The 27,574-nt window shown below is 36.3% G+C and overlaps 1 protein-coding gene across 5 annotated transcripts in view; it reads left to right on the top strand.

The window, feature by feature from the left end:
- The window catches only part of AGO3 (argonaute RISC catalytic component 3), a 119,645-nt gene that overhangs the window by 70,552 nt on the left and 21,519 nt on the right, over window positions 1–27,574 (top strand). For all 5 annotated transcript variants that reach the window (XM_029949241.1, XM_029949239.1, XM_029949238.1 and 2 more), the window contains exons 6-14: window positions 4,459–4,593; window positions 9,271–9,358; window positions 9,482–9,629; window positions 10,246–10,365; window positions 13,206–13,328; window positions 13,657–13,790; window positions 16,349–16,533; window positions 23,925–24,084; window positions 25,757–25,847. In XM_029949241.1, coding sequence (XP_029805101.1) covers window positions 4,459–4,593; window positions 9,271–9,358; window positions 9,482–9,629; window positions 10,246–10,365; window positions 13,206–13,328; window positions 13,657–13,790; window positions 16,349–16,533; window positions 23,925–24,084; window positions 25,757–25,847 — 1,184 coding nt within the window. The remainder of the gene's footprint in view (window positions 1–4,458; window positions 4,594–9,270; window positions 9,359–9,481; window positions 9,630–10,245; window positions 10,366–13,205; window positions 13,329–13,656; window positions 13,791–16,348; window positions 16,534–23,924; window positions 24,085–25,756; window positions 25,848–27,574) is intronic.

Below are 27,574 nucleotides of genomic sequence, written 5' to 3'. Positions count from 1 at the left end.
TGTAGGGCTCAGTCCCAGGACCCTGGGATCATGATCTGAGCCAAAATCAAGAGTCAGATACTTAACTGACTGGGTGCCCTTGAATTTACCGTGGATTTTTGGTAGATAACTTTTATCAAATTAAGGAAATTCTTTTCCAGTCCTGGCACAGTCTGAGTATTACCTGTGGTGTTGAATTTTACCTAACGCTTTTTGGGGGGCCATCATCGATTGAAATGATTGTATGATTATTTCCTTTAATACGTTAATGTATGTTTTGTTATCAGATTTTTTTAAATGTTAAACATAAACTTTTCAATTAAAATTAGCTTATTTTTCAAAGGGGAAGAATAAAATGCATATATATGTAGGTTTATAAAATTCATCTGAGGGGTGCCTGGGTGGCTCAATCAGTTAAGTGTCCAGCTTCGGCTCAGGTCATGATCTCACGGTTCGTGGGTTTGAGCCCCTTGTCCGGCTCTGTACTGACAGCTCAGAGCCTGGAGCCTGCTTTGGATTCTGTGTCTCCCTTCTCTCTGACGCTTCCCTGCTCTCTCTGTCGCTTCCCTGCTCTCTCTGTCTCTCAAAAATAAGTAAAAAACATTAAAAAAATTTTTTTTACTTCATCTGAGAGTAGCAGATATTTGCTTATTGAAATTCACTTCTAATTCAGGTATATTCACTGATTTCAACCCGTCTTAATTAGAGGGGTTTATTTTTTGTAACAACTTTAACTTTCATCTCAAATGCCCACAATCGTATAGAGAAGATGATAAACAGTAAAATCATTAGAAGCACAGTGATACAAATAGTAGGGAAAAAGAACTGAAGAATGTTAAAAAGGATAAGTAATGTTTGTTTAGTAGGTGCAATTCAATGACGTAAGACATTATTTATGAATGCTAGTATTATGGTAATCTAGTGAAGAAAATTTAACTGTAAGATTAAAGGAAAGGCAAATAGCATGTTACGTGCCATATATTTATTTTCCTTTATTTACTTTAAAAATACTTTTTAAAAATTAACCCAGAAACAATATGAAAGCAAATACACTTATTTGAAATGTATCGTGCCAACCTTTTTTAATACAGAAAAGTATTCTCACATTTTTAATAGAATAATATAATGTATGTATTTTGAAACTGCTATGGATTTGGATAAGAGATCTAGAATGCTAATACAATCTTACCAGTCTCTCATTTTTTAGTTAAAAATTGCAGAGGTGATTCTAAAGTTTATTTGGATGAAAGTTTAGCAGTGAGTAAGTACTGTTTTATTTTAACTCTTCCCTACAGAAGTACTCATGGATGTGCACACTTGCAGACACACACAGGCAAATAAAATGTATATAAGGGGATTCACTGGAAAAATTTTTGTACTATTAAAAACCAGTTTAAGGGACACCAGGGTGGCTCAGTCGGGTAAGCGTCCGGCTTCGGCTCTAGTCAGATCTCATGTTCGTGGGTTCGAGCCCCGCGTCAGGCTCTGTGCTGCCAGCTAGCTCGAAGCCTGGAGCCTGCTTCCGGTTCTGTGTCTCCTTCTCTCTCTGCCCCTCCCCCTCTCATGCTCTGTCTCTCTCTGTATCAAAAATAAATAAAAACATTTTTTAAAAATGATAAAAAAAAAACAGTTTAATGATCCATCACTAGGGACATGAAGTGTGGCCATGTAATGAGATATCCTGCAGATGTGAAAAAGAATGATACAGTTCCATATTAATATACATAGATCTGTCGATAAGATATGTCATGAGAAACAAAGATCAAAGCCCAGAATGTTTCTAATGTTTTACCATTTGTACTCTTTTTTATTAAGAGGGCAAGGAAGTGTGCGTGTGTGTGAGTGTGTGTGTGTGTGTGTGCGCGCACGCGCGTGCATAATTACCATGCACCCATACTGTGGAATAATATAAAGCCATTAAAAGGAATGTAGTAACATAGAAAGATCCTTGAGACATTCTGTTAATTTAAATAATAATAAAACTGGGGCACCTGAATGGCTTAGCCAGTTAAGCATCTGAGCCATTTAAGCATCTTACATTTGGTTTCGGCTCAAGTCATGATCTTAAGGTTTGTGAGTTCAAGGCCTGCATCAGGCTCCTCGCTGGTAGTGCAGAGCCTGCTTGGGATTCTCTCTCTTCGTCTCTCTTTGCCCTTCCACTGCTTGTTCTCTCTCACTCTCTCCCAAAAGAAAGAAACTTTAAAAATGTTTTTAATAAATAATAAAACAAGTCATGGAATATGTATTATCTGATCTCATATAAAAAGAAAGTTGCATGGGGGCTCTCGGCTGATGTGTTTAGTCAGTAGACCATGCAACTCTTCATCTTACAGTTATGAGTTCAAGGCCCACATTGGGTGTAGTTTATTTAATTAAAAAAAATGTTATATATGCATTTTCATCTTTGGAAGTGCATATCAGAAGGTCAGGATATAAACATACCTAATTACTAACAATGGTTATTTCTTTTTTTTTTTAATGTTTATATTTGTGTGAGAGAGAGAGACAGTGTGAGCAGAGGAGGGGCAGAGAGAGAGGGAGACACAGAATCTGAAGTGGACTCCAAGCTCCAGCTGTCAACACAGAGCCTGATGTGGCCCTTAAACTCACAAATTGTGAAATCATGACCTGAGCTGAAGTCAGAGGCTTAACGAATGAGCCACCCAGGTCCCCCTAATAATGGTTAGTTCTTAAAGATACTTGGAGAGGGGGGAAGCTGAGTTGGGAGACAGTCTTTATTCTATAGATCTATATTTGAATTTTTTATGATGAGATGTCATTCACGTATTACTTCTGTAATAAAGGAAAAAGTAAAGTGTGCTTACTATAATAAATGAAGACTTAAAGATAAAATAAAAAGAAAACAAAAAATATCCACAGTAGCCTAAATACCCACACATACCTTGAGATAACTACTGTAAAGGCTTGATAAACATCCTTCCAGAGGTGAGGGACATTTTGTAGAAGACATTTAATCTTTTAGCCAAGGAGAAGGAGAGAAAGAGCACCACTTAAAATATTTACACTTAGCCCAGCAGACAATAGCCACATTTTTTAAGTAGAAAAATAACATGATAGCATGTACCTTATTGTCTGTTTTGGTTTTACTTTTCATTGTATCCTCAGTGCCGTGATAGCATGTAATAGTTCTTAGTAAATATTGTTTAAGAAATGAGTGGTGGTTAGGGCGCCTGGGTGGCTCAGTTAGTGTCTGACTTTGGCTCAAATAATGATCTCATGGTTCATGAGTTCAAGGCCCATATTGGGCTCTGTGCTGACAGCTCAGAGCCTGGAGCCTGCTTCAGATTCTGTGTCTCCCACTCTCTCTGCCTCTGCCCCACTTGCACTCTGTCTTGTCTCTCAAAAATAAACAAAACATTTTAAACAAAATTTTTAAAAAGAAAAGAAATGAGTATTTGTCATCTACTGACCATTGGTGAAGCTCTTCCAGTTTTGAAGCCCAAGATTAAGAAGTCAGGCTGGTTGACTTTTAGAAAACTACCAACTGTAACTAGATCACATTGGGCAGATACTCTTTACTTATTACTTCCTGTACTTTGGATTAGTACTAATATCATTTAATAACACTGTCTTCTCAAATCTGTGCATGACAGGTGCGGCTGGGTGGCTCAGTTGGTTAGGTATCCGACTTCGGCTCAGGTCATGATCTCACCGTCCATGGGTTCAAGCCCTGTGTCAGGCTCTGTGCTGACAGCTCAGAGCCTAGAGCCTGCTTCAGATCCTGGGTCTCCCCCTCTCTCTGCCCCTCCCCCGCTCACTCTCTGTCTCTCTCAAAATAAAGTAAAGACATAAAAAAAATTTTTTTTAATCTGTACAAGACAGGGAAAGCTTTCACTAAAATAAACAGGCCAGGGTAGCATAGAAAGCTTTGTTTAAGGGGCACCTGTATGGCTCAGTCAGTTAAGTGTCCAGTTTCAGCTCAAGTCATAATCTCATGATTCATGGGTCCAAGTGTCCCGCATTAGGCTGTGTGGTAACAGCTCAGAGCATAGAGCTTGCTTCAGATTCTGGGTCTCCCTCTCCCTTTTCTCTCCCCTTCCCCCAGTCATGTTCTCTTTCTTAAAAATAAACATTAAAAAAAATAATAACCTGATAAAAGTTTGAAAGAAAGAATACCTAACCTTTTCATCTGCTAAGGGCTCTGGCATTTTTCCCTTTACAGGCCTTGTCTCATACCCAGAATATTTCTGTACATGTAGCAGAGAAAGGTTTTATTCAGTTACCCAAGAAGAAAGATAGATAATAAAAACTGTAGAACTTAACTTTTCTGTTCTTACGCCTGTCTTCTAGTCAGACAGCCATCAAATTGAAACTGATTCAGAAATGCTTTTTTATATACATAAGTATACATAAAGGATAATTATAACTTTATAATTTGTTAATTGTGGAAACTGAGAACAAGTTTCTGAATTTTTTTACAGAAACATTAATTTGTACTATTTGTGTTTTTTTTCTTAGTTTCTGCCACTGCCTTCTACAAAGCACAACCTGTAATTCAATTCATGTGTGAAGTTCTTGACATTCATAATATTGACGAGCAACCAAGACCTCTGACTGATTCTCATCGGGTAAAATTCACCAAAGAGATAAAAGGTGAATTAATTCGCATTTGGAACAACTTAACTAAAAAAATGCATGAATATAACAAACTTTTATTGAAAAAATGTTTAAAGTCTCTTCATGTAACATCATCTGTAAAAATATCGATTAATTATAAAATGTTACATTAAATTCATTACCATTACATCTTAGATAACTAAATGAAAGAAATGCCAAGTAATGAAATTAATATTGATACTAGCTAATATTTTATTGATGCTTTGTGTTACTAACTAAAAGTATAACAGTATCTCCTGGGAAAATGCTTCTATAATACTGTTAAAAGTAGAAACTTACTCCAAATACGTTATTAGGTCAGAACTGGAGTCATTATTTTTACATATTCTAATATAATGACATCCTTATTTTTCTGAAATGATAGAATATTTTATTCCTTTGGAACGTTATGGATATGGGGTTAGCTAGCCTGTTTCATGTGTTATTTTAGAATTGGAACTTCATTATTTCATGTACATTATATAGTTGATCATTGATCTTGCCTATTTTATTTAGAGCTAAAATCTATACAGTGGTGTTGCATCCTATGTATTTTACTCGTATAAATTCATCTCTGTAAGGTCTTCTAGAGAGAAAAAGAAAAAATTTTAATAGTGTTCTAAAATTGGTATTGTATATAATTCATCTTTATCTAAATGTACATCTTTATGTACATTTAAATTTCCATTTATAGTTTTATATGCAAACCTATTAACACTATTAATAATTGAAGGAATTTTTTAAGAATAATTTTGATTGTGTAAAATTCTTGCCTTCTTCATAACTTGGAACTTAATCCTCATGTAAAGTGTGACTCCACTGGGGGCACCCAGCTGGCTTAGTTGAACTTGGAACTCTTGATCTTGAGGCTGTGAGTTCAAGTCCTATGTTGGGTGTCGAGATTATTTAAAAAATTTATTTTTAATTTAAAAAGATGTGACTCCACTGTATTTAGTTTTTATTATTTAGGCAAGAAGAAAAATTAGATGTCCTCTAATTAGAATGAGTAGTATAAATTCTATTTATATTAAGTATTAAATCTTAGAAGTGGTATTTTTTAATTTTAAGATTTTGTTGCAGAAAATTTTCAGCTTCTGGTTTGAGTAAAACATTGAATTTTGTTCACTGAACATCTTTAAGTTCCCTGAATAAGTTAGAATAGCTTAGTGCATTCTGCTTGCTCCAGGAATCATTCCTTCTTTGCCATTCAGTACCCAGGGGAGAGAAAGAGAGTCAGTGTAATAAAATGTTAAAAGGAAAGTCCTTCCTGCTTTGAAAATGAGCATCCATTTGTCTCAAGTTATTTAAATACCAAAGTAACAAAGTGTTATATATTAGTGTATTTCAACTATATCATTGTCCTTTCGCAATCTGTATTAGCTGCACAGTTAGCATTGTTGAGAGGTTAGTGCATTACCCACCATTAATGTGTGATCATCAAAATGCCATGGTTTCCAGTGGAGTTGCTGCTTAGTTACCACCTCTGATATCATGAAGTCACTTACATTATTTTGCGGTAACTATGCAATCAACTCATATCACCACTCTATCACAGAAAATACAAGATGTACAGAACAAGGATTCAACTGCTGCCCGAAGAGCATGGACTCGATCTTAACCTCAGCTGCTCAGGGGCCCAAAGAAATGACTGAAAAAATGACTAGAAAGCATTATAAAGTTGATGTTAGAGTGAAGGTAAAGCCAAGTTTATAGGTTAAATATTTGATTTATTAAAGCCAAATTTTTATTTTTTTTATTTTTTATTTTTGGTTGGATGGAGGGTTTTGGGAGGGACCTGGGCAGAGAATTATCTAGTTCATTTTTTTAAATTTCAACTTTTTGCTAAGCCCTGGGTTGGGTCTAATCCTTAGGCAACTTTGACCCTAGATTTGGGGTAGAAAAATCTCAGTTGGATCTAATTGATCAACTGATGATTTTTTTTCCTCCATTCAAATTCAAAAAGGCTTTTTTTTTTTTTTTTTTTTTTAAAGAAAGTTTTTAACATACATCATGTAATCCTACCATGGAAACTCAGGAGACTCAAGGTTATATGTTCTGTGCTATATATTGGGGCTTAATTTTTTAGCCAGCATTAAGGAATTTGATGGTAACTGTTAAATAGTGATACAAACTGTACTGTAATGAATAGATTTACTTAGTATATTCATTTAGTTCCAGTTGAACTTTTTCCTAAATATTCAAATAGTAACTTTAGGGTTATTCCTTTGTATAATTTTTCATAATGGTTAAACAAATATTAGAGCAAATGTATATAGTAAAAGTACCATATGTTTATAAAAGAATTATTTTTGGTAAAAACTTAATTTAGTAGGCTATTAGAATATTACTAATAACTTCTTTAATTCAGGGGGAAGACTTGAAAACAAATGGCTAGGTGGTATAGATAACAAAACAATTTATAATTTTTCTATTGTGTTATCTCCCTAAACAATATTTTTATATCCTGCTTATTACTTAATATTGTTACTTCATATTGCTTCTTTCACATTTCCTTCTTATGAAGCCTTCTCATGGTAGTATTTTATTTTCTAGTTTCCTTCATAATATAGAGGCATGGTTTACACTCCAGTTGATCTGAAATTTGTTTTCCGATAGTAATTACCAATAATAACTATAACACTGATTCAGTTAGGAGTACTTCTCAAGAAAAATCCATACCAATCTGATACAGTGACACTATGTGCATTTAACATCTTAATTTCTGCTGATATATCAGAAGAAAATATTATTATGAACTTTGTGTTTGGTACTACCAAACTTTGGTATACAGGAAAATAAATTACCCTGTTACAGGGTTTCTCAACCTTGACACTGTTGATATTTGGGGCTGGATAATTCTTTGTTGTAGTCTGGGGTGGGAGATAGTGCTGTCCCATGCATTGTAGGATATTTAGTATCATCCCTGGATCCAAGAATCCCTAAATCTAGGCATGCAGTAAATGCCCATAACGCCACCCCTTCCTGCATCATGACAATTAAAAATGTCTCCAGATATTACCAAATGTTCTCTGGAGGGCAAAATTGCCTGTGGTTGAGAACCACTGCATAATAGGAATCACAAATACAACAGGGGAGCAGTGCAAAAGTAATAACCATAAATACTATCAGGAAACTAAAAGTTGTCCTTCATCTGCCCCTTTTTAGATTTTCTGCCTTTGGAGTCTAGGCTATAATAATGGAATTGCTTATCTCTAAGCAGGTAGTAACTGTATCAGTTTATTGACTCTTCTCTATTTAGATAGCTCCAAGATTGCATTAAATTAATGAAATTAAAGTAAATTTTCACTTCCGTAACACACATTGCTAGTGATTACATATTAGCACAAATGTAGAACATTCTATCATTTCAGAAAGTTCTGTTGGACAGTACTGCTTAAGAAAATTAATCCCAAAGATTTCACCACTGGTTTAAAAGATGATTGATTTACTTCCTTTTTATTTTAAATTTTTTAAAAATGTTTATTCATTTTTGAGAGACAGAACACAAGCAGGGGAGGGGCAGAGAGAGAGAATTCAAACAGGCTTCAGGCTCTGAGCTGTCAGCCCAGAGCCTGACATGGGACTTGCATGATGAGATCGTGAACTGAGCAGAAGTCGGATGCTTAGCCGAGTGAGCCACCCAGGCACCCTGCATTACTTCACTTTCTAAAGCAGGCCTGGGATCTTCAAACTCTTATGGTCCATAGATGGACTGCAAGGATCCAGGAACATCTATGTGTATATGCAGTTTTCTGAGAGTTTACTGCTTTCATCAGATTCTCAAAGGGGCCAGTGACTCCATAAGAAGGCAGGGTCACCTACTCTAAGAATTGTTATGGTTGCATTTAATTTCTAATAGTAGTAAGAGTTGTGTCACTATATTATACTTCAATCTAATTGTCACTCTGCCTCTCTTAAAAGGGCCTGGAATTTTCTGTGTCCTACTTTAAAAATCTTCAAAGGACTTCCTTCTGAGATTTATTAAATTCTAAACTTCAGTCACTGTGTGATGACTGGACTATTCACATATCACATACTTGAAAAATTGTGGAGTATGTTGAGAATTGTTTTAACTCTTCTTTCATTCCTTATTCCTTCTCCCAGGATAAATACCTAAATTTATTATAAATAGGTTGTTGTTTTTTTAATTAATGGAGAACTTTGTTCCTTGCTCTATAGGCTTTGCAAATTTTATTAATCTGTCTTTTAATATGTAGATATTGATAGGATAGGGAAGATATTTGGAGATCTATCATGATTTTTAATCATTACTAGCAATGTTATTTATAAAATTCTTTGTTAATATCACATTGCCTATATTACAAATTTTCTGTCTGTTTAGAATGTGAGTTTTTATGGTAGTGAACAGGCTTTATAAATATTTGACATGTGGGGCACCTGGGTGGCTTAGTCGGTTAAGCCTCCGACTTCGGCTCAGGTCAGATCTCACGTTCGTGGGTTCGAGCCCCGAGTCGGGCTCTGCACTGACAGCTAGGTCAGAGCCTGGAGCCTGCTTCCGGAGCTGTGTCTCCTACTCTCTCTCCCCCTCCCCCTCTCATGCTCTGTCTCTCTCTGTATCAAAAATAAATTTAAAAAAAAGTAAAAAAAAAAAAAGTAAAAAAAAAATTTGACATGTGACAGTTCTTTAACCTCAGTTTTTCTTGTTGGGAACAGGTCTGAAGGTTGAAGTGACTCATTGTGGAACAATGAGGCGGAAATACCGTGTTTGTAATGTAACAAGGAGGCCTGCCAGTCATCAAACGTAAGAAAAGCTGGTGTTTGTCAGAGCAGAGATGATTTGAGGCAGCTTGCTATAGTTAGTGGATTGGGAGTTTTGCTCATCATAATGAGATGAGAGTTATTAATTTGTACTTTTTTTTCTCAGCTTTCCTTTACAGTTAGAAAATGGCCAAACTGTGGAGAGAACAGTGGCACAGTATTTCAGAGAAAAGTATACTCTTCAGCTGAAGTATCCACACCTTCCTTGTCTGCAAGTGGGGCAGGAACAGAAACATACCTACCTGCCACTAGAAGTAATGTGTTTAGGCTGTTTCTTAATATCCTCTTGTTCATCATTCTGTTGAGGGCTTTATGGCAGATAACTTACTTTCTACAGTCAACATTTATTTTGGAGATTGAACTGTTTAAAATGTTATTTTAAATTTTTAGTAATGAAATAATAAAATTTTATTCACAATCCTACCACTCTAAAGTAACCACTGTTAACATTTTGGTACACTTCTTTTCAGCCTTTTATCCAATGTACGTTTTACCCTGTTATAATCATACTATCAAACAGTATTGTTTATTACTTTTTTACTTAACATATTTAAAAGAAGCAGTTTATGGGTGCCTGGGTGGCTCAGTCAGTTAAGTGTCTGACTCTTGATTTCTGCTCAGGTCATGATCTCATAGTTCTTGAGTTTGAGACCCATATTGGGCTCTCTGCTGTTAGCACAGATTGGGATCCTCTGTCTCCCTCCGTCCCTCTGTCTGTCTGTCTGTCTCTCTCTCTGCCCCTCCCACACTTATGCTCTCTTTCTCAAAAATAAGAAATAGACATTTAAAAAATTTTTAATTTCACATGTAATTGGCATTGAGAGTTAAAAAAGATATATGCATCTAGTACAAACTTTTTTCCATTTGTAGGTCTGTAATATCGTGGCAGGGCAACGATGTATCAAGAAGCTAACGGACAATCAGACATCCACTATGATCAAAGCAACAGCAAGATCTGCGCCAGATAGACAAGAGGAAATTAGCAGATTGGTTAGTACTTGACCCTAGAAATGTGAATTAAAAACATGATAGGATGAGCTAATACTAGAGTCATGTCCTTATCAGCTCATACCTTATTACCATTTCATGGACTATCAGAATTAAAAGGGATCATGGAAGTCATCCAGTGGTGTTCTGGGGTAAACCTTAATGGGTTCTATGAAAAGGGTTAGATCCTTTTCATTTAACCCCAAGCTCTTTAATTTTAGATTTAGAGCAGATTCTCTCAGGACCAGTGTTTCAGTTTAGTGAATTGGAACTTACTACCTCCCGCATAGGAAAGGAAGAGGAAGAAAAATCAAGTTATAGTGAGTCTTAACCAGTAGAATTGCTTAGTCCTCAGTATCAGACTGGCAGCTGTATAAGATGAATAAAGAAATAGAAGACTGGGATGTCTGGGTGGCTTAAAAAAAAAAAAAAAAAGGACTCCAAGACTGCTCCAACCATGTAAGGTCTCTAAGCCGTGTCACTGTTGTGAGTGGAAGAGCAGGAAGAGTAGCAATACCACTTTATGAAACTGATGGAATAAGGCAAAATGAAAAATAAAAGGCACCTGGGCCTTATCTTACTCTCTTCTTGAATACCATTTAAATTATATAAGTGAAGAGAAAAAAGTCTGGAAATAGAAATATTACTTTGGGTAATAGTGAAGATTGTTATTTAAAAAGTTACAGAACTGGCATTTTCATTTTATAAGCCAATTATGGGAAATTCCCATACAGTTTTATAAAGAGCAAATAAAAGTTACTACATGATACTTAATTAGAAAATACAGATTTGTTTTATCATGGATTTTTTTTCTAATTTTTTAAAACCTTTGAGGCTAGAACCTCTCACTGTCTCTGTGAAATCTCGGTAAATACTTTTAACTCATTTATTTCAGCTTTTCTATCCAAAGAGAGAATATCATACAGTGGTTAAAATTATAAGTTTTGGAATCTGACAGCTTTGGGTTCAAAGTGTATCTTCTGTGCTTACTTACTGTTTCCCTTATTGTAGTATTATAATTATACCATCTACGGGGCACCTGGGTGGCTCAGCCGGTTAAGCATATGACCAGCTCAGGTCATGATCTCAGGGTTCATGAGTTCAAGCCCCACATCAGGCTCTGTGCTGACAGCTCAGAGCCTGGAGCCTGCTTTTGACTCTGTGTCTCCCTCTTCTCTCTGCCCTTCCCCTGCTCATGCTCTCTCTCTCGCTCACTCGCTCACTCTCTCTCATAAATAAACATCGAAAAAAATTATTATACCATCTGGAAGACTAGTGCACTGACTGAGAGTAGGAACTCTAGAATCAGAACATACATGGTTTCAGATTCTAGGTCACTTGCTTAGCTATATGGTTCTAGGTCAGTCATTTAACCTGTCATAAAGCTTTAGGTTTTTCCTCCGTAAAGATTATAAAAGTTATAAAAGACCTACTTTTATAGCTTTAAGTTTATTGTGAAAATTAATTATAAAACTTAACACCAAGCATATCATGCAGCAAGTTTTTATTTATAGTAGTTATTACTCTTTGCAACCTTACTATGAAAGTATACTGAAACATACCATAAATGAATGACATTTAAGCTTGAAGGATTAGTGCCTAATTTAGAAAAACTCTTCCTGTTTATTGTGGGAAGATTTGTTTTACATATTTAGATGATACAGTTTTTTTTAATGGATTGTTACTCAAACATTTGAATACCGCCTTCATTTTATAACCTTATTTGAGTTTTACCCTGAGACCAAGTTAAATGAATATGTTTTGAAAAACATAGTTACTATAGCATACTATAAATATAAATTATATTATGAGATCTAAGTCTATATTGAATTAAAGTAAATTCTTGGCACCTCAGTGGTCAATTGGTTAAGCGTCTGACTTAAGCTCAGGTCACGGTCTCAGGGTTTGAGCCCTGTATCAGGCTCTCTGCTGGTAGTGCAGAACTCATTTCAGATCATCTGTCTCCCTCTCTTTCTGTCCCTACCCCATTATCTCTCTCAAAAAATGAACATTAAAACAATTTTTAAATACTTTGTCTTCATATCTACAGATATATTTTGTAAAAATTATCTTCTATACTGTTTTTTTATATCTCAAGTGTATCCCATTAAGTAAATTTTATAATATAGCACTTTTTATCAGAAAATATTCAAGTAATTTTATATAAATTGTAAATCGAGTAATTACAGGGGGAAAGCCTTAAAATCATCAATAGCTGCTGTCAAACCCTACATAAAGTTAATTTTAATAATACATGTCTGGGGGCACCTGGGTGGCTCAGTCGGTTGGGCATCGGGCTTCTGCTCAAGTCATGACTTCTCGATTAGTGGGTTTGAGCCCCACGTCGGGCTCTGTGCTGACAGCTAGCTCAGGGCCAGGAGCCTGCTTCAGATTCTGTATCTCCCTCTCTTTCTGACCCTCCCCTGCTCGCACTGTCTCTCTGTCTCTCAAAAATGAATAAAAAAATTTTTTTAATTTTTTAAATAAAAATACATGTCTGAATTTTCTAATTAGACGTTTTTTAGGTCAGAAGTTTCTTCCTCTTGTAATCCCCAGATCACCCTCCCCAAAATGTATTAGGTTTAATCATATAAAATTGCCATTTTCATGGATTGTAAATAGTTGAAATTTCTTAATATTCTACCTAATACATTTAAATTTCTGTATATTACCAGGAGGTTCACAGACTTCCTACAATCTATTCATGATCTGTGGTTCCAGGTTAAGACTCTCCGTCCTATAGTTAAGGCACCATTAACTAAAACACCATGGAGGGTTCTAATGAATAAAGCAGACGTTTGGGGAAATTTTTTTAAATAACTACCAACTTTTTCTGTTGTTAGGTAAGAAGTGCAAATTATGAAACAGATCCATTTGTTCAGGAGTTTCAATTTAAAGTTCGGGATGAAATGGCCCATGTAACCGGACGCGTACTCCCAGCACCTATGCTGCAGTATGGAGGACGGGTAAAGCCTGTTGATGGTTTTTAAATTAGAAACAGTCAGTTTCTGTTTATAAAGAGAAGGGCATCCTAACCAAGTCTGAGATTTAGAAAGTGTTGTTTTGCTCCAACAATACTTTTTCGTTTTAGGGTATCTTTGCTTCAGTAGATGTTTTGGTTTTGTAGGATAAAAAATATAAATAATATTGATGTAGAGCAGCCTATTACATGTAGAATGTCATATATATCAATTCAGCAATTTGAAATGTTTTTCTTTTCAGCTCATTAAAATAAATTGTATATTAACAATTTCTTCTTTTTTGTCTTCTTTCTGTTTTTTACTTTTTTTGTAGAATCGGACAGTTGCAACACCAAGCCACGGAGTATGGGACATGCGAGGGAAACAGTTCCACACAGGAGTTGAAATAAAAATGTGGGCTATAGCTTGTTTCGCCACACAGAGGCAGTGCAGAGAAGAAATATTAAAGTAAGGCATGTCATTACTTTGGGTTGGGGAAATTTTATGTTTCAGTTTTAAACTACTTCAGCTAATGTTTTAACCTGTGTTGTCTCAATATGGAGTAATCATTGAGCCTTTGAAAATGTTTCTTCTTAATACTTTGGTGAAGATTACTAAATTTGTTAGTAAAGTCATTGATTTCATTCTTGTAGGCATCTTATCAGTCCACCTTATGTGGTGTGGAAGGAACATCATTGGCTTTTGATGGCAAATACATTATGTTTAATTCCTAGCCTTGCAGCTTCCTAGCTTTATTATCATGAACAATTTCATTTCATTTTGCTTCTGTTTTCACCTTTTTAGAGATAATAATACATATCTCTTGGTTGAGGATGAAATAAGATCTTTATTTCTCAATTAAGCTCCTTGAAAGAATGAACTAACTCTTCATTTTCACTTTCTTACTTTAGAAAATTTGACCTCCATCTCCACCACTTTCTTTTCTTCTCTTATTCCTCAAATTCTTTGCCTCAGCATGTAAGTGCTCAGTAATCTTCTGTTTAAGTTGCAAACAAAAAATTGTCGATTTTCAATTTACATAACTTATTCTAGCCTTCCGAGGCTTCCATTTTCTCACCTTCTTTGAAAGAAAATGATTATTGTCTAAGTTCAGTATCCACTAATAGATCTTATAAAGTACGCTCATAATGCTTATAAAGTATGCTAATAATAAGTTCTTGAAGTATACAGAGGCCAGTTTACCAACCAGGTCAATTCAGAATTTGCTTTGCCTTCTTCAAAATATGAGAAGTAAAAATATTTTTTCTACTTAATTCTGTTTACTTTTTATTAGCTCCAAATTTCTAAACATATGTCTTAAGGTTCACTTAATGTACATTTTTCTCCAGAGTTTTTATCACCCTGTTTGCAAGTAAAATGTCATAAGGATAGTTTACTAAATGCTATGATTATCTTGACCTTGAGACTGAAGAAAATACCTCCAATTGTTTTTCAGGCTTAGATTTATCCTTTTGTTTTACATTTGTTTTTCATGGCTTGATAGAAATCTCATAATCTTTCAGCTTGTCGTTCTTGTTCAGGCTGACTGAAAATATCCAACTTCATACTTCTCGAATTAAATACTAATAAGGAAAAGGAGAAGGGAATATCTACAAACTTTGTCTCTAAGGGAATTAGAGTGTTTTTGAGCAAAGATGACTCAGATTCTTGACTTAGGATCTTATTTGTTTTCAAAACATGTAAAGTGATTGTTAAATCACAACATCATTACTTGTTTATCCTAGATCAAATGCAGAATTTTGTTTTAATATGGAATTAATCATCCCCTGGGGTTTTTTTTTAGTGTGGATAAAAATACATCGAAGTGCTTCCTGCCTCATTTGTTCTTAAATGTTTGTTTTGGTTTTTTTTTTTTTTTAATCTTTTCTGAAGACACAGTCTTCCCTCCTATCCTCATTTCAGATATATATTGTGGAAGGAAATTTTGAAGTAGGTCATACTTCTGACTCTACCATTTATCTAGCCATTTGACATCGGTCTAATACTTAATGTCTCTGAAACTGTTGCCTGATCCCTAAAATGGGAATAATACCTCACCTACCACTTTTTTTATGAATGGTGTCACAATCAAATTAGACAATGGACAGTGGGGCAACTGGGTGGCTCAGTTGGCTAAGCGTCCAACTCTTGATTTTAGCTCAGGTCATGGTCTCTCGGTTTGTGAGTTTGAGCCCTGCATCAGGCTCTGCAGAGCCTCCTTGGGATCTTCTGTCTCCCTTTCTCTCTGCCCCTCTCCTGCTCACTTACATGTCCACTTGCTCTCTCTCAAATATAAATAAATAACACTTTAAAAAAAAAAAGAAAGAAAGAAATTGGGTGCCTGGGTGGTTCAGTCCGTTAAGCATCTAACTTCAGCTCAGGTCATGATCTTACGGTTTGTGGGTTCAAGCCCCACCTTGGGCTCTGTGCTGATCGCTCAGAGCCTGGAGCCTGCTTCAGATTCTGTGTATCCCTCTCTGCACCTCCCTCATTTGCACTCTCTCACTCTCTCTCTCTCAAAAATAAATAAAAATGTTAAAAATAAAATAAACACTACTCTTTAAGAAAATGTACAATAGCTTAAATTTATTAAGTTCTTACCATGTCTTGGTCAGTGTGCTAAACTCAATCTCAATCTCAATATCCACACCAACTCTCTAATGGAAGTAATCATAGATGAGAGAAACTAGAAAAAATGTGCCTAAGATTTCATAGCTAGCAATTAACAGAATTAGGATTGAAACCTGTCATGCTAACTCTAGAAATGGACTCTTAACCAGCACACTGTATTACTAACACCTTTGTAAACTACAGAATCCCACATAATTCTAAATTAGTGTTCTTAATTTGCAAAATAGATTACTGACTCACCATTGCCTTTAATATCCATAATCTTGGTGACCTCTTCGTATATGGAGCACAAAGATCTTTGCTTCATTTTCCATTCACTTCTCAAACTTTCCATTCTACTTTGTAGATGTGAATGACTAGACAAAGGATTTAGCTTTAGTGATTTCTCCTTCTAGGGGTTTCACGGACCAGCTGCGGAAGATTTCCAAGGATGCAGGGATGCCCATCCAAGGCCAGCCTTGCTTCTGCAAATATGCGCAGGGGGCAGACAGCGTGGAGCCCATGTTCCGGCATCTCAAGAACACCTACTCAGGGCTGCAGCTCATTATCGTCATCCTGCCAGGGAAGACGCCAGTGTATGGTAAGGATATCTTAAGATTGTATTTTTCTTCAAGTACTTGATGTTTTTGGAAAAGACAAATCAATAGAACAAACTAAATAGGCCAAGAAGAGGGCCACCTGGGTGGCTTAGTTGGTTAAGTGTCCGACTTCAGCTCAGGTCATGATCTCACAGTTCATGTGGTCAAGCCCCATGTCAGGCTCACTGCTGACAGTGCAGAGACTGCTTTAGATCCTCCATCCCCTTCTCTGCCCCTTCACTGTTCATGCTCTTTCTCAAAAATAAACTTAAAAAAAATAAAAGAAAGAAAACTGGTTCTGCCAGCTATACTATCTATGTGATATAGCTGAATTACTGAACTACGCTTTAGTGTCCTCATCTTTGAAATTGGGATACTAAAAATAACTAACCCATAGAGAATAGTTGTAAGGATTAAATAAATTTATATATATAAACAGGGCCTAGAGTAGTACCTATTATTATATAGTGAATACTCAGTAAATGAGAGCTGTTATTGTAAACAAAAAGTTGAGTGATATTAATAATTTAAACATAAATCATTGAATCTCAGAAAAACACAAAGAAAGTATAATTTTCAAACTACTGAATGGAGTATATGATTTAAGCTTAGAAATGATAGAACAGGTGGAAACAATTTGCAAAACTAAAAGGCAGCCTACAGAATGGCAGAATATATTTGCAAACAACATTTCTAATAGTTACTATCCAATATCTATAAAGAACTTATCAAATTCCTCACCCAAAAAACAAATAACCCAGTTAAGAAACGGGCAGAGGGCGCTCGAGTGGCTCAAGTCAGTTAAGTGTGTGACTCTTGGTCTCGGCTTGAGTCATGATCTCGCAGTTTGCACATTCAAGCCCCACATTGGGCTCTGCGCTGACGGCTGGAGCTACTTGAGATTCTCTCTCTCCCTCTGTCTCTGCCCCTACCCTACTTGTACTCTCTCACGCACACACGCTTTCTCTGTCTCTGTCTCTCTCTCAAAATTAAATAAATATATTTTTTAAAACAACGGGTGTTGGTAAGGATGTGGATAAAAGAGAACTCTCTTGCACTGTTGGTGGGAACGCAAAATGGTGTGGCCACTCTGGAGGATAGTGTGGAGGTAGCTCAAGAAACTAAAAATAGAACTACCCTATGATTCAGCAATTGCATTATTAGGTATTTACCCAAAGGATATGAAAATACAGATTTGAAGGTATACATGCTTCACCCCATAGTTCATAGCAGCATTGTCAACAATAGCTAAACTATGGAAAGAGTCCAAATATTCATCAACTGATGAATGGATAAGGAAGATATGGTATTTATATATGATGAAATATTAGTCACCAAGAAGAATGAAATCTTGCCATTTTGTAATGATGTGGATGGAGCTAGAATGTATTATGCTATGCAAAATAAGTCAGTCAAAGAAAGACAAATGACATATGATTTTACTCATATGTGGATTTTAAGGAACAAAACACATAAACACATGGGAAGGGAGAAGAGAGGGCAAAAAACCACAACAGGCTCTATTTTTAAATGTTTATTTATTTTGAGAGAGTGGGTGGAGGGAGGGGGGTGGGTGGAAGGAGAGAATCCAAAGCATGCCCCTCACTGTTAGCATGGAACCCAACACAGGGCTCATCTCCATGAACCATGAGATTATAACCTATGCTGAAATCAAGAGTTGGATGCGCTTTTTTAAATGTTTTATTTATTTTTGAGAGAGAGAGAGAGAGAGACAGCCTGAGCAGGGGAGGGTCAGAGAGCAAGCAAGATACAGAATTTGAAGACAGGCTCCAGGCTCTGAGCTAGCTGCCAGCACAGAGCCCGACACGGGGTTCGAACCCACAAACCGTGAGATTATGACCTGAGCTGAAGTCAGACACTTAACCGACTGAGCCACCCATGCGCCCCAACCACAAGAGACTTCTAATGATAGAGAATAAACTGGGGGGTGATGGAGGGAGGTGGGTAGAAGGTGAGCTAGATGAGTGATGGGTACTAAGGAAGGCACTCATGATAAGCACTGGGTGTTGTATATAAGTGGTGAATGACTAAATTCTACTACTGAAACCAATATTGCATTGTATGTTAATGAACTTAAATTTAAATTAAAAAATTTTTTTAATGAATGAACAGTATAGTAACAGATCTATATGGATATTTCAATAAACTAGCCTTTTGTTGTCTCCATGTGCTACAAATATGTTTTAGATTTCATTGGTTTCATTTATTTTTTGTTATATATTTGTGAGATACAGAAAATTGAATTTTTATATAGTAAATCTAACAATTTTCCTTTGTAACCTGTTTTTTTTTTTTTTAGAGACAGAGAGTGAGTGTGAGTTGGGGAGGATGGCAGAGGGAGAGAGAATCTTAAGTAGGCTCTAGGGCATCTCAGTGGCTCAGTCTGTTAAACATCCAGTTCTTGATTTTGGTTCAGGTCATGATCTCAAGGTTGGGGAGATTGAGCTTCACGTCAGACTCTGCACTGACAGCGTACAGCCTGCTTGAGATTCTCTCTCTCTTTCCCCCTCTTCTCCCTATCTTGTGCATGTTGAGTGCACACTGAGTGCATGCTTAGTCTCTCTCAAAATAAACCTGAAAAAGAAAAAGAAAAAAAATGATCCTAAGCAGGCTCCATGTTCAGGGTGGAGTCTGACACAGGGGTCAGTCCCATGACCCTGGGAACTTGACCTAAGCCAAAATCAAGAGTCAGACGCTCAACCAACTGAGCCACTCAGTACTCTATACTGTATATACAGTATCATGAAAAACAGTTTCATGGCTTTAAAAATCCCCTGTACTCCCACTTATTCATCCCTCCGTGTCTTTCCTCAAAAGCCTGACAACCACTGGCCTTTTTATGTTTCTACAGTTTTGGCTTTTCTAAGATGTTGTCACATAGTATGTACCTTTTCTAATTGGCTTCTTTGACTTAGCAGTATGCATTTAAGGTTCCTCCATGTCTTTTTGTAGCATAAGTCGTTTTTTTTCTTACTGCTGAATAATATTCCATCATATAGATGTATTAGTTTGTTATCCATTTACCTATTTTTACCTCATAATCAAGAAGAATGTTTTAATTGCTTCCAGTTTTTTGACAATTGTGTATACTGCTGCAATAAACATTCATTCATGTGTAGGTGTTTCCATAGACATGTTTCCAACTGACTTGGGCAAATATCTAAGAGTACAATTGCTTTATCACACGGTGAGACTGCCAAATGGCTGTACTAGGGCACCAGACTGGCTCAGTCAGAAGAGCATGTGACTCTCTGACTTTGGCTCAGGTCATGATCTCACAGTCTGTGGGTTCGAGCCTGTTTGATCCCCACGTCAGGCTCTGTGCTGACAGCTCAGAGCCTGGGGCCTGCTTCAGATTATGTGTCTTCCTCTCTCTCTGCCCCTCCCCTGGTCACACCTACCTCTCTCAAAATAAAGACATAAAAAAAATAATAATAAATAAAAAAGAAGAGCATGTGACTCTTGATCTATGGGTTATAAGTTTGAGACCCACATTAGGTGCAGAGATTGCTTAAACAAATAAACTTTAGAAAAATGGCTGTACCATTTTGTATTCCCACAGCAATGAATAAAAGTTCCTATTGTACTGCATCCTCTTTAGCATTTAGTATTATCAGTTTTTAAATATTTTAGCCATTCTAATAAGTGTGTTTTGTATCTTATTTTAATTTTTAATTCCTTAGTGACACATAATGTTGAGAATCTTTTCATATGCTTACTTGCTAACTGTATTTTCTTTAGTGACATGTCTATTCCAGACTTTCGCCTGCTCTTTTTTTTTTAATGTCTTATTTATTTTTGAGACAGAGAGAGATAGAGCATGAGTGGGAAGGGGCAGAGAGAGAGGGAGACACAGAATCGGAAGCAGGCTCCAGGCTCTGAGCTGTTAGCACAGAGCCCGACGCAGGGCTCAAACCCACGAATGTGAGATCATGACCCGAGCCAAAGTCGGAGGCTTAACCAACTGACCCACCCAAGCACCCTTTCGCCCACTCTTAAGTTGGGGAATTTGCTTTCTTATTTTTCAGTTCTAAGAGGTTTGTTGTTTTTTTTTTTAATATTTTGGTTTCAAGTTCTTTCTCCTATATTTATTTTGCATTTATTTTCTTCCAGTCTCTGGTCTGTCTTTTCATCCTCTTAACAGTTTCTAGGGGTGCCTTGATGGCTCAGTTGATTAAGGGTCTAACTTTGGCTCCAGTCATGATCTCGCAGTTCGTGAGTTCAAGCCCCAATTGGGCTCTCTGCTGTCAGCATGAAGCCCACCTCAAATCTTCTGTCTCCTTTTCTCTGCCCCTTCCCTGTTCATACTCATGCACATGCTCGCTCGCTCTCTCTCTCTCTCTCTCTCTCTCTCTCTCAAAAATATACATTTAAAAAAAGTTTCTAATGTTAATAAAGACCAAAAACCTCTAATGTCAATAAAATCCAACTCCTTATTTTTTTCTTTAACCGATCATGTTTTCAGGGTTATAATTAGAACCTTGTTGCCAAGCCCAAGGTCACTTGAGATTTCTTATAATTTACTTTCTAGTAGTTTTATAGATTTGTTTATATATATATATATATATATATATATATATATATATATATAGGTTTATAACTCATTTTGAGCTAATTTTTGTGAAAGATATAAGGTCTGTGACTAGATTCATTTTTTTGCATGTCACTATCCAGTTGTTCCAGTTCTATTTCTTGGAAAGACTATTTTTCTCCATTAAATTGCCTTTGATGCTTTGTCAAAGATTGATTAACTGTATTTGTGTGAATCTATTTATAGGCTCTTTATTTTGTTTCATTGGTTTATATGTCTATTCATTTGCTAATAGCACACTATCTTGATTATTGTAGCTTAATTAATGTAAATCTTAATGTCAGGTAGTGTCAATTCTCTGACTTTGTTTTTTTTCACTATTGTGTTAGCTATCTAAATGTTTTGCCTCTCTATATAAGCTTTAGAAACAATTTGCAATATCCGCAAAATGACTTGCTGAATTTTTTATTAGGATTACACTGAATCTATTAATCAGGCTGGGAGAATTGACATCTTAACAATGTTAAGAATTCCCATCCTTAAACATGTACTGTCTCTCTATTTAGAGCTTCTTTGACTTTTATCAGAATTTTATAGTTTTGTATAGATCCTATACATATTTTGTTAGATTTATACCCAAGTATATCTTTCTTTTTCTTTTGATACTAATGTAAATGGTATTGTGTTTTTCATTTTCAATTCCAGTTCATTTTTTGGTATTTAGGAAAGCAGTTGACATTAGTATATTTACTCTATATCATGCAACCCTACTGTAATCACTTATTCCAGGAGGCGTTTATTTTCATTCTCTGGGATTTTCTACCTAGACAGTCATGTACTCTGCAAACAAACGGTTTTATCTCTTCCTTCCTTCTGTCTACTTTTAATGTTAATATACACATATTTTGGGATTTCCCAGCTATCTTTCTATTAGTGATTTCTAGTTTAATTCCACTGTGGTCTGAGACCATACTTAGTATGATTTCTATTCTTTAAATGTGCTGTTACGTTTTTTTACCAGAATGAGATCTGTCTTACTGAATGTTCTATGTAAGTTTAAGAAGAATGTGTATTCTTACTGTTATTTAAATGAAGTCTTTTAGATGCAGTTATTTGATGATGCTGTTCAAGTCAACTGTATCTGCTTTTTTTCAGCAGCTGCACCATTTTGCATTCCTACCAGTAACGCACAAGAGTTCCGGTTTCTCCACATCCTAGCAATACTTGTTATTTTCTTTTCTTTTTTTCCTTCTTTTTGATAATAACCCTCCTAATGGGTGTGAAATGTATCTTGTTGTGGTTTTGATTTGCATTTCCCTAATAATTAGTGATATGGAGCATCTTTTCATGTGCCTATTAGCCATTTGTACATCTCCATTAGAGACATTGTATATTTAGAGCCTCACAGAATACTAGCATGTATTAGGTGCACATTAAATATTTGTTGAATGAATGAATAAAGCTTTGTGGAGAGCAGTTTGTCAGTATCTACGAAAATGTTAAATATATATACTTCTGGCCCTCAATTCTCCTTGTAGAAATGTATCCTGAAGCTCTAGTTATATAACCAAATAAAAATAAATGTACAAGGATATATTATTTGTAGCATTGTTTGAAATAATGAAAACCTGGGAACAAGCTAAAAATATATCTGTGTATAACTGGTTAGATTCTTTATGGTATTCAAAAACAGACCATTATTGTTACAAATAATAAATTATTATTACAAATGATAAAGGTAATTTATATATTAAGATTCAGAACATACTATATTATTAAATGAAAATGACAGTTTGCAAAGTAGAATGCAGGTTTGCTTTTTTGTTGTTTTCCATGGGTGGGGCACCTGAGCAGCTCAGTTAAGCATCTGGCCCTTGATTTCAGCTCTGGTCATGATCTCACAGTTGGTCATGATCTCACAGTTGGTAAGTTCGAGCTCCACATCGGGCTCTGCGCTGACAGCTCGGAGCCCGCTTTGGATTCTCTCTCCTTCTCTGGTCCTGTCCTGTTCATTCTCTCTCTCTCTCTCTCTCTCTCTCTCTCTCTCTCTCTCTCTCTCAAAATAAATAAACATTAAGAATAAATGTTTTCCATGTGTTTTATAAAAAAGGTAAGGTATGTGCACTGAACTCTATGCGGTTGTCATAATAGCAGAGAGAGGGAAAGTTACAGGGACCTTTTATTCTTAACACTGTAGACTTTTTTTTTTAATGTTTATTTATTTATTTTGAGAGAAGGAGCACACTTGAGAGAGTTGGGGGTGGGAGGGACATAGAGAGAGAGAATCCTAAGGGGCTCCAGCAGCGCAGAGCCTGACTCAGGGCTTGAACTCACGAAACATAAGATCATAACCTGAGCCGAAACCAAGATTAATTATCCAACTGGGCCACCAAGGTGCCCCATACACTATAAAGACTAATTTTAAATTAAAAGTTGTAAAATAAGATTGAAAGCTATCAGTAAACTGTGAGTATAACTGCATTAAAACAATATAAATGAGAAAATCACTGGAAGAAAGTACAGTAAAATGCTAACAAAGAATTATGTGTGATAGTTTTCTTTCTGATTTTTCTGTTATTATGCTTATACTATTTTTATGATGACAAAAATATACTTTCTTACATAAAGAAGAAAACAACTGGAACAATTATGACTAAATATTTAAGCTAATCTTCAAGGCAGTATACTTTAAATTATAACAGCATTGTATTAATACGTATTGTTATAATTTTTAGAGTCCTGTAATTCAGTGATGTATTTCAAGGGGGGAAATATACTAGCTTAGTTTTCAATGAAGTTTGACCTTTTTTCTAATTGGATGTATTTGTATTTGTTCCATAGCGGAAGTAAAACGTGTAGGAGATACACTTTTGGGTATGGCAACACAGTGTGTCCAAGTCAAGAATGTAATAAAAACATCCCCTCAAACTCTCTCAAACTTGTGCCTAAAGATAAATGTTAAACTCGGAGGGATCAATAATATTCTTGTACCTCATCAAAGGTAAGATCAGCTAATCACTTAATTAAATATTAATTACTTTTTGAGTTAATTTTTCTATATATTGCCATATCTAAGATCAGTGTAAGAGACCATTTTGGTGATTCCTGCCATGGGAGATAAGTAGACATTTTAGCAAAAAATTTAAGAGATTCCCTTGTGAAAATCCCCTTTCAACTCTGTTTTTATTTAGTATTACAAATAACCTCTTGCCCAGCTACACAGTATTGAGAGCTTTATGTATTTCTCACTGGAGAGCACAGCTTGAAAATTTTTCTCTTTATTTGATAGTCCCCTTTCATATGGTGTTATGAGGCTGCTCACTCACCTAGAAAGGAAGGAAAGACTGAAGGATCTTGGGTGGGGCATGTCAGTTAAGTGAATCATTTAAGTAAGCCATATCAACTCCCTGATACCTATGTTACTGTCAGATCATCATCATGTTTAAGAGCTCTTAGGAAGTATGACATAATGACCTAGAAACAGGTGTTGGGCAAGAGACTGAGAATTGAACAACAGGTTTTAACAGTTGAAGCAACTAGGGCTTTAAAAAGCTAAATATCTTGACCAGTATGCACCACAAATAAGCATTAGAATAAAAAAAGACCCATGTGTGTTTGACACAAAAGCCCCCCCTTTTTTCTGTTTTTCCATGCTGCCTGTTAAATAGATGAGAATCATAGATGGGTATAGAATTTTATCAAGTCCACCAACTAAGAAACAGTTATTTGAATCTTAAAGAATATAGTTTTGGGTTTTGGGGGTTTTTTTCATCTTCTTTGAGAGAGAGCACAAGCAAGAGAGGGCAGAAAGAGAGAGAGAATTCCAACCAGGCTCTGCGATATCAGCAGAACGCAATGAGGAGCTCTATCTCATGAATCAGGAGATCATGACCTGAGCCGAGATAAAGAGTTGGATGCTTAGCTGATTGAGCCACCTAGGCTCCCCATAAAGGGTGTTGGGGTTTTTGAGAGAGAGAGAGAGAGAGACAGCATGAGCAGGGGAGGAACAGAGAGAAAGAGAGGGAGACACAGAATCTGAAGACAGTCTCCAGGCTCTGAGCTAGCTATAAGCACAGAGCCTGACCCGGGGTTCAAACCCACAAACGTGAGATCATGACCTGAACTGAAGCCGGACGCCCAACCGACTGAGCCACCCAAGTGCCCCAAGAATGTCGTTTTTTAAATAAAATGACTGACCCAACTACTTTATGACTGTTAGGTATTTATACTTTTGGCCACAAGAGGGGGGGGTAGTAGATTCCCATAATCCTTTTCAGTGAAAAGTTTAATGGTTCTTTTTCTCAATGAGAGATTACATAGTTTAAATGTAAGTAGATTACAGAAAGACTGATACAACCTGGGATTAATATGAGGAAGTGTATCACTTTATGCCTCTTAGGAAGAATGCCCACTCTTTGCAACCACCAGCACCAATGCTTAAGGGAGAAAATTGCTCTGAATAAGTCACTGGGTAGACCTATTGTAATACCTTTTACTTCATTGAGTCAAGGATTCATGAATGCAGAGAATAAAACAGTATCAGGCCTTTGAAGCTGTCTGTGTAAGACCTCTTCTGTGCTGTGTCAGCAACTTATATTTGTGGCAGTAGTATGAATAGATAAATGCATAATGAAAAAATGAGTTATCTAACTCTTTTTAAAAATGTGTTTAAGACCTTCTGTGTTCCAGCAACCCGTGATCTTTTTGGGAGCAGATGTCACTCATCCACCAGCTGGTGATGGGAAGAAGCCTTCTATTGCTGCTGTGAGTGTCATTAGGCAGGTTTATCTTGTCTAAAGTTTAGATCAACATTTTGTTTACAGCTTTTTGAATTTTAATGACATTTTTTTCCTTGAAACCAATTTTTACAAATATATATATGTATATCTAACAGAACCAATTTTCAAATATTCTTTGGATTTTTTTTAAAAGAATGATCATTCTCTTGGGGCACCTGAGTGGCACAGTCGGCTAAGCTTCCAACTTCACCTCAGGTCATGATCTTGCTGTTTGTGGGTTTGAGCCCCACATTGGACTGTGTGCTGACAGCTCTGAGCCTGGAGATGCTTCAAATTCTGTGTCTCCCTCTCTCTGCCCTCCCCCTTCTGACACTCTACCTCTCTCTCAAAAAATGAATAAACATTTAAAAAATTAAAAAAAAAAAAAAAGAATGGTCGTTCTCTGGTTTGGAGGCTAAAAGTTACATATATATTTATTAAATCAAGCTTATTAATTGTATTACTCACATATTTTGTTTCCATCTTTAATTTACCTATTTGACCTCTCTGTGATCATATATTTTCAGTTAGTTTTTGTTTAAAGAGTTAATGTATTTCCATAGTGTCTTTGTCACAGAAAGATACATTGAATTTTTTCAATATAAAATATCTTCTACCTTTGTCCAATCTAATACTTATACCTGAATTCTGTTTTGTGTGTTTTGGGAGACAGAGAGACATCATGAGCAGGGGAGGGTCAGAGAGAGGGAGATACAGAATCTGAAGCAGGCTCCAGGCTCTGAGCTAGCTGTCAACACAGAGCCCGAAGCAAGGCTCGAACCCATGAACCATAAGATCATGACCTGAGCCGAAGCCCGACCCTCAACCGACTGAGCCACCCAGGCGCTTCATGAATTCTCTAATTTAGTACTACCGTTCCTACTTTAAACATTTGCTGGGTTTTTTTTTATGTTTATGTATATATATATTTTTTTTGAGAGACAGAGAGAGACAGTGCAACCAGAAGAGGGTCAGAGAGAGAGGAAGATACAGAATCTGAAGCAGGCTCCAGGCTCTGAGCTAGCTGTCAGCACAGAGCCCGATGCGGGGCTTGAACCCAGGATCTGTGAGATCATGACCTGAGCTGAAGCCGGACGCTTAACCGACTGAGCCACCCAGGCATCTCTTGATGTTTATTTTAGAGAGACAGAGCACAAGAAGGGAAGGGGTATAGAGACAGGGAGACATAGAATCTGAAGCAGGCTCCAGGCTCCTAGCTGTCAGCACAGGGCCCAACACAGGGCTTGAACTCACAGACTGTGTGTGAGATCATGACCTGAGCCAAAGTCGGATGCTTAACCAACTGAGCCACCCCAGCAACCCAACGTTGCCTTTTATGTCTTTGCCCACCTCTGTGTTTGTAAAGTTTCTTTGTCAGTTCTTTTAAGTGTAGTTCTTATAAACTTTAGAAAGCCAGATAATGTTTTACCCATCTTGAAATTCCTTGCTTTTTAACAAATGGCAGCATTTTGAAAATGTCAACATACTTTAGCCATACTTGATAAATTTCAGAAATTAAACTGTAAGATGTTTTAAATATTTTTGTTACCTTTTATAATAATCTTTACATAAATTCTATGCTTCAACAACCTGGTACATTTTATTCATGAAAATGATAGTAATGTTAAAGTTCTTACTAAGATTCCAAAGCTATTTTCGTTAGTGGAGGAAATTTGCTTTTATCTATGAAAAAATTTTATTGCTTTTTATTCT

Source organism: Suricata suricatta, chromosome 8 (assembly GCF_006229205.1).
Source record: "Suricata suricatta isolate VVHF042 chromosome 8, meerkat_22Aug2017_6uvM2_HiC, whole genome shotgun sequence".
Lineage (NCBI taxonomy): Eukaryota > Metazoa > Chordata > Mammalia > Carnivora > Herpestidae > Suricata > Suricata suricatta.
The sequence above is the reverse complement of the archived record's forward strand: the minus strand, read 5'-3'. Positions and strand labels throughout refer to the sequence as shown.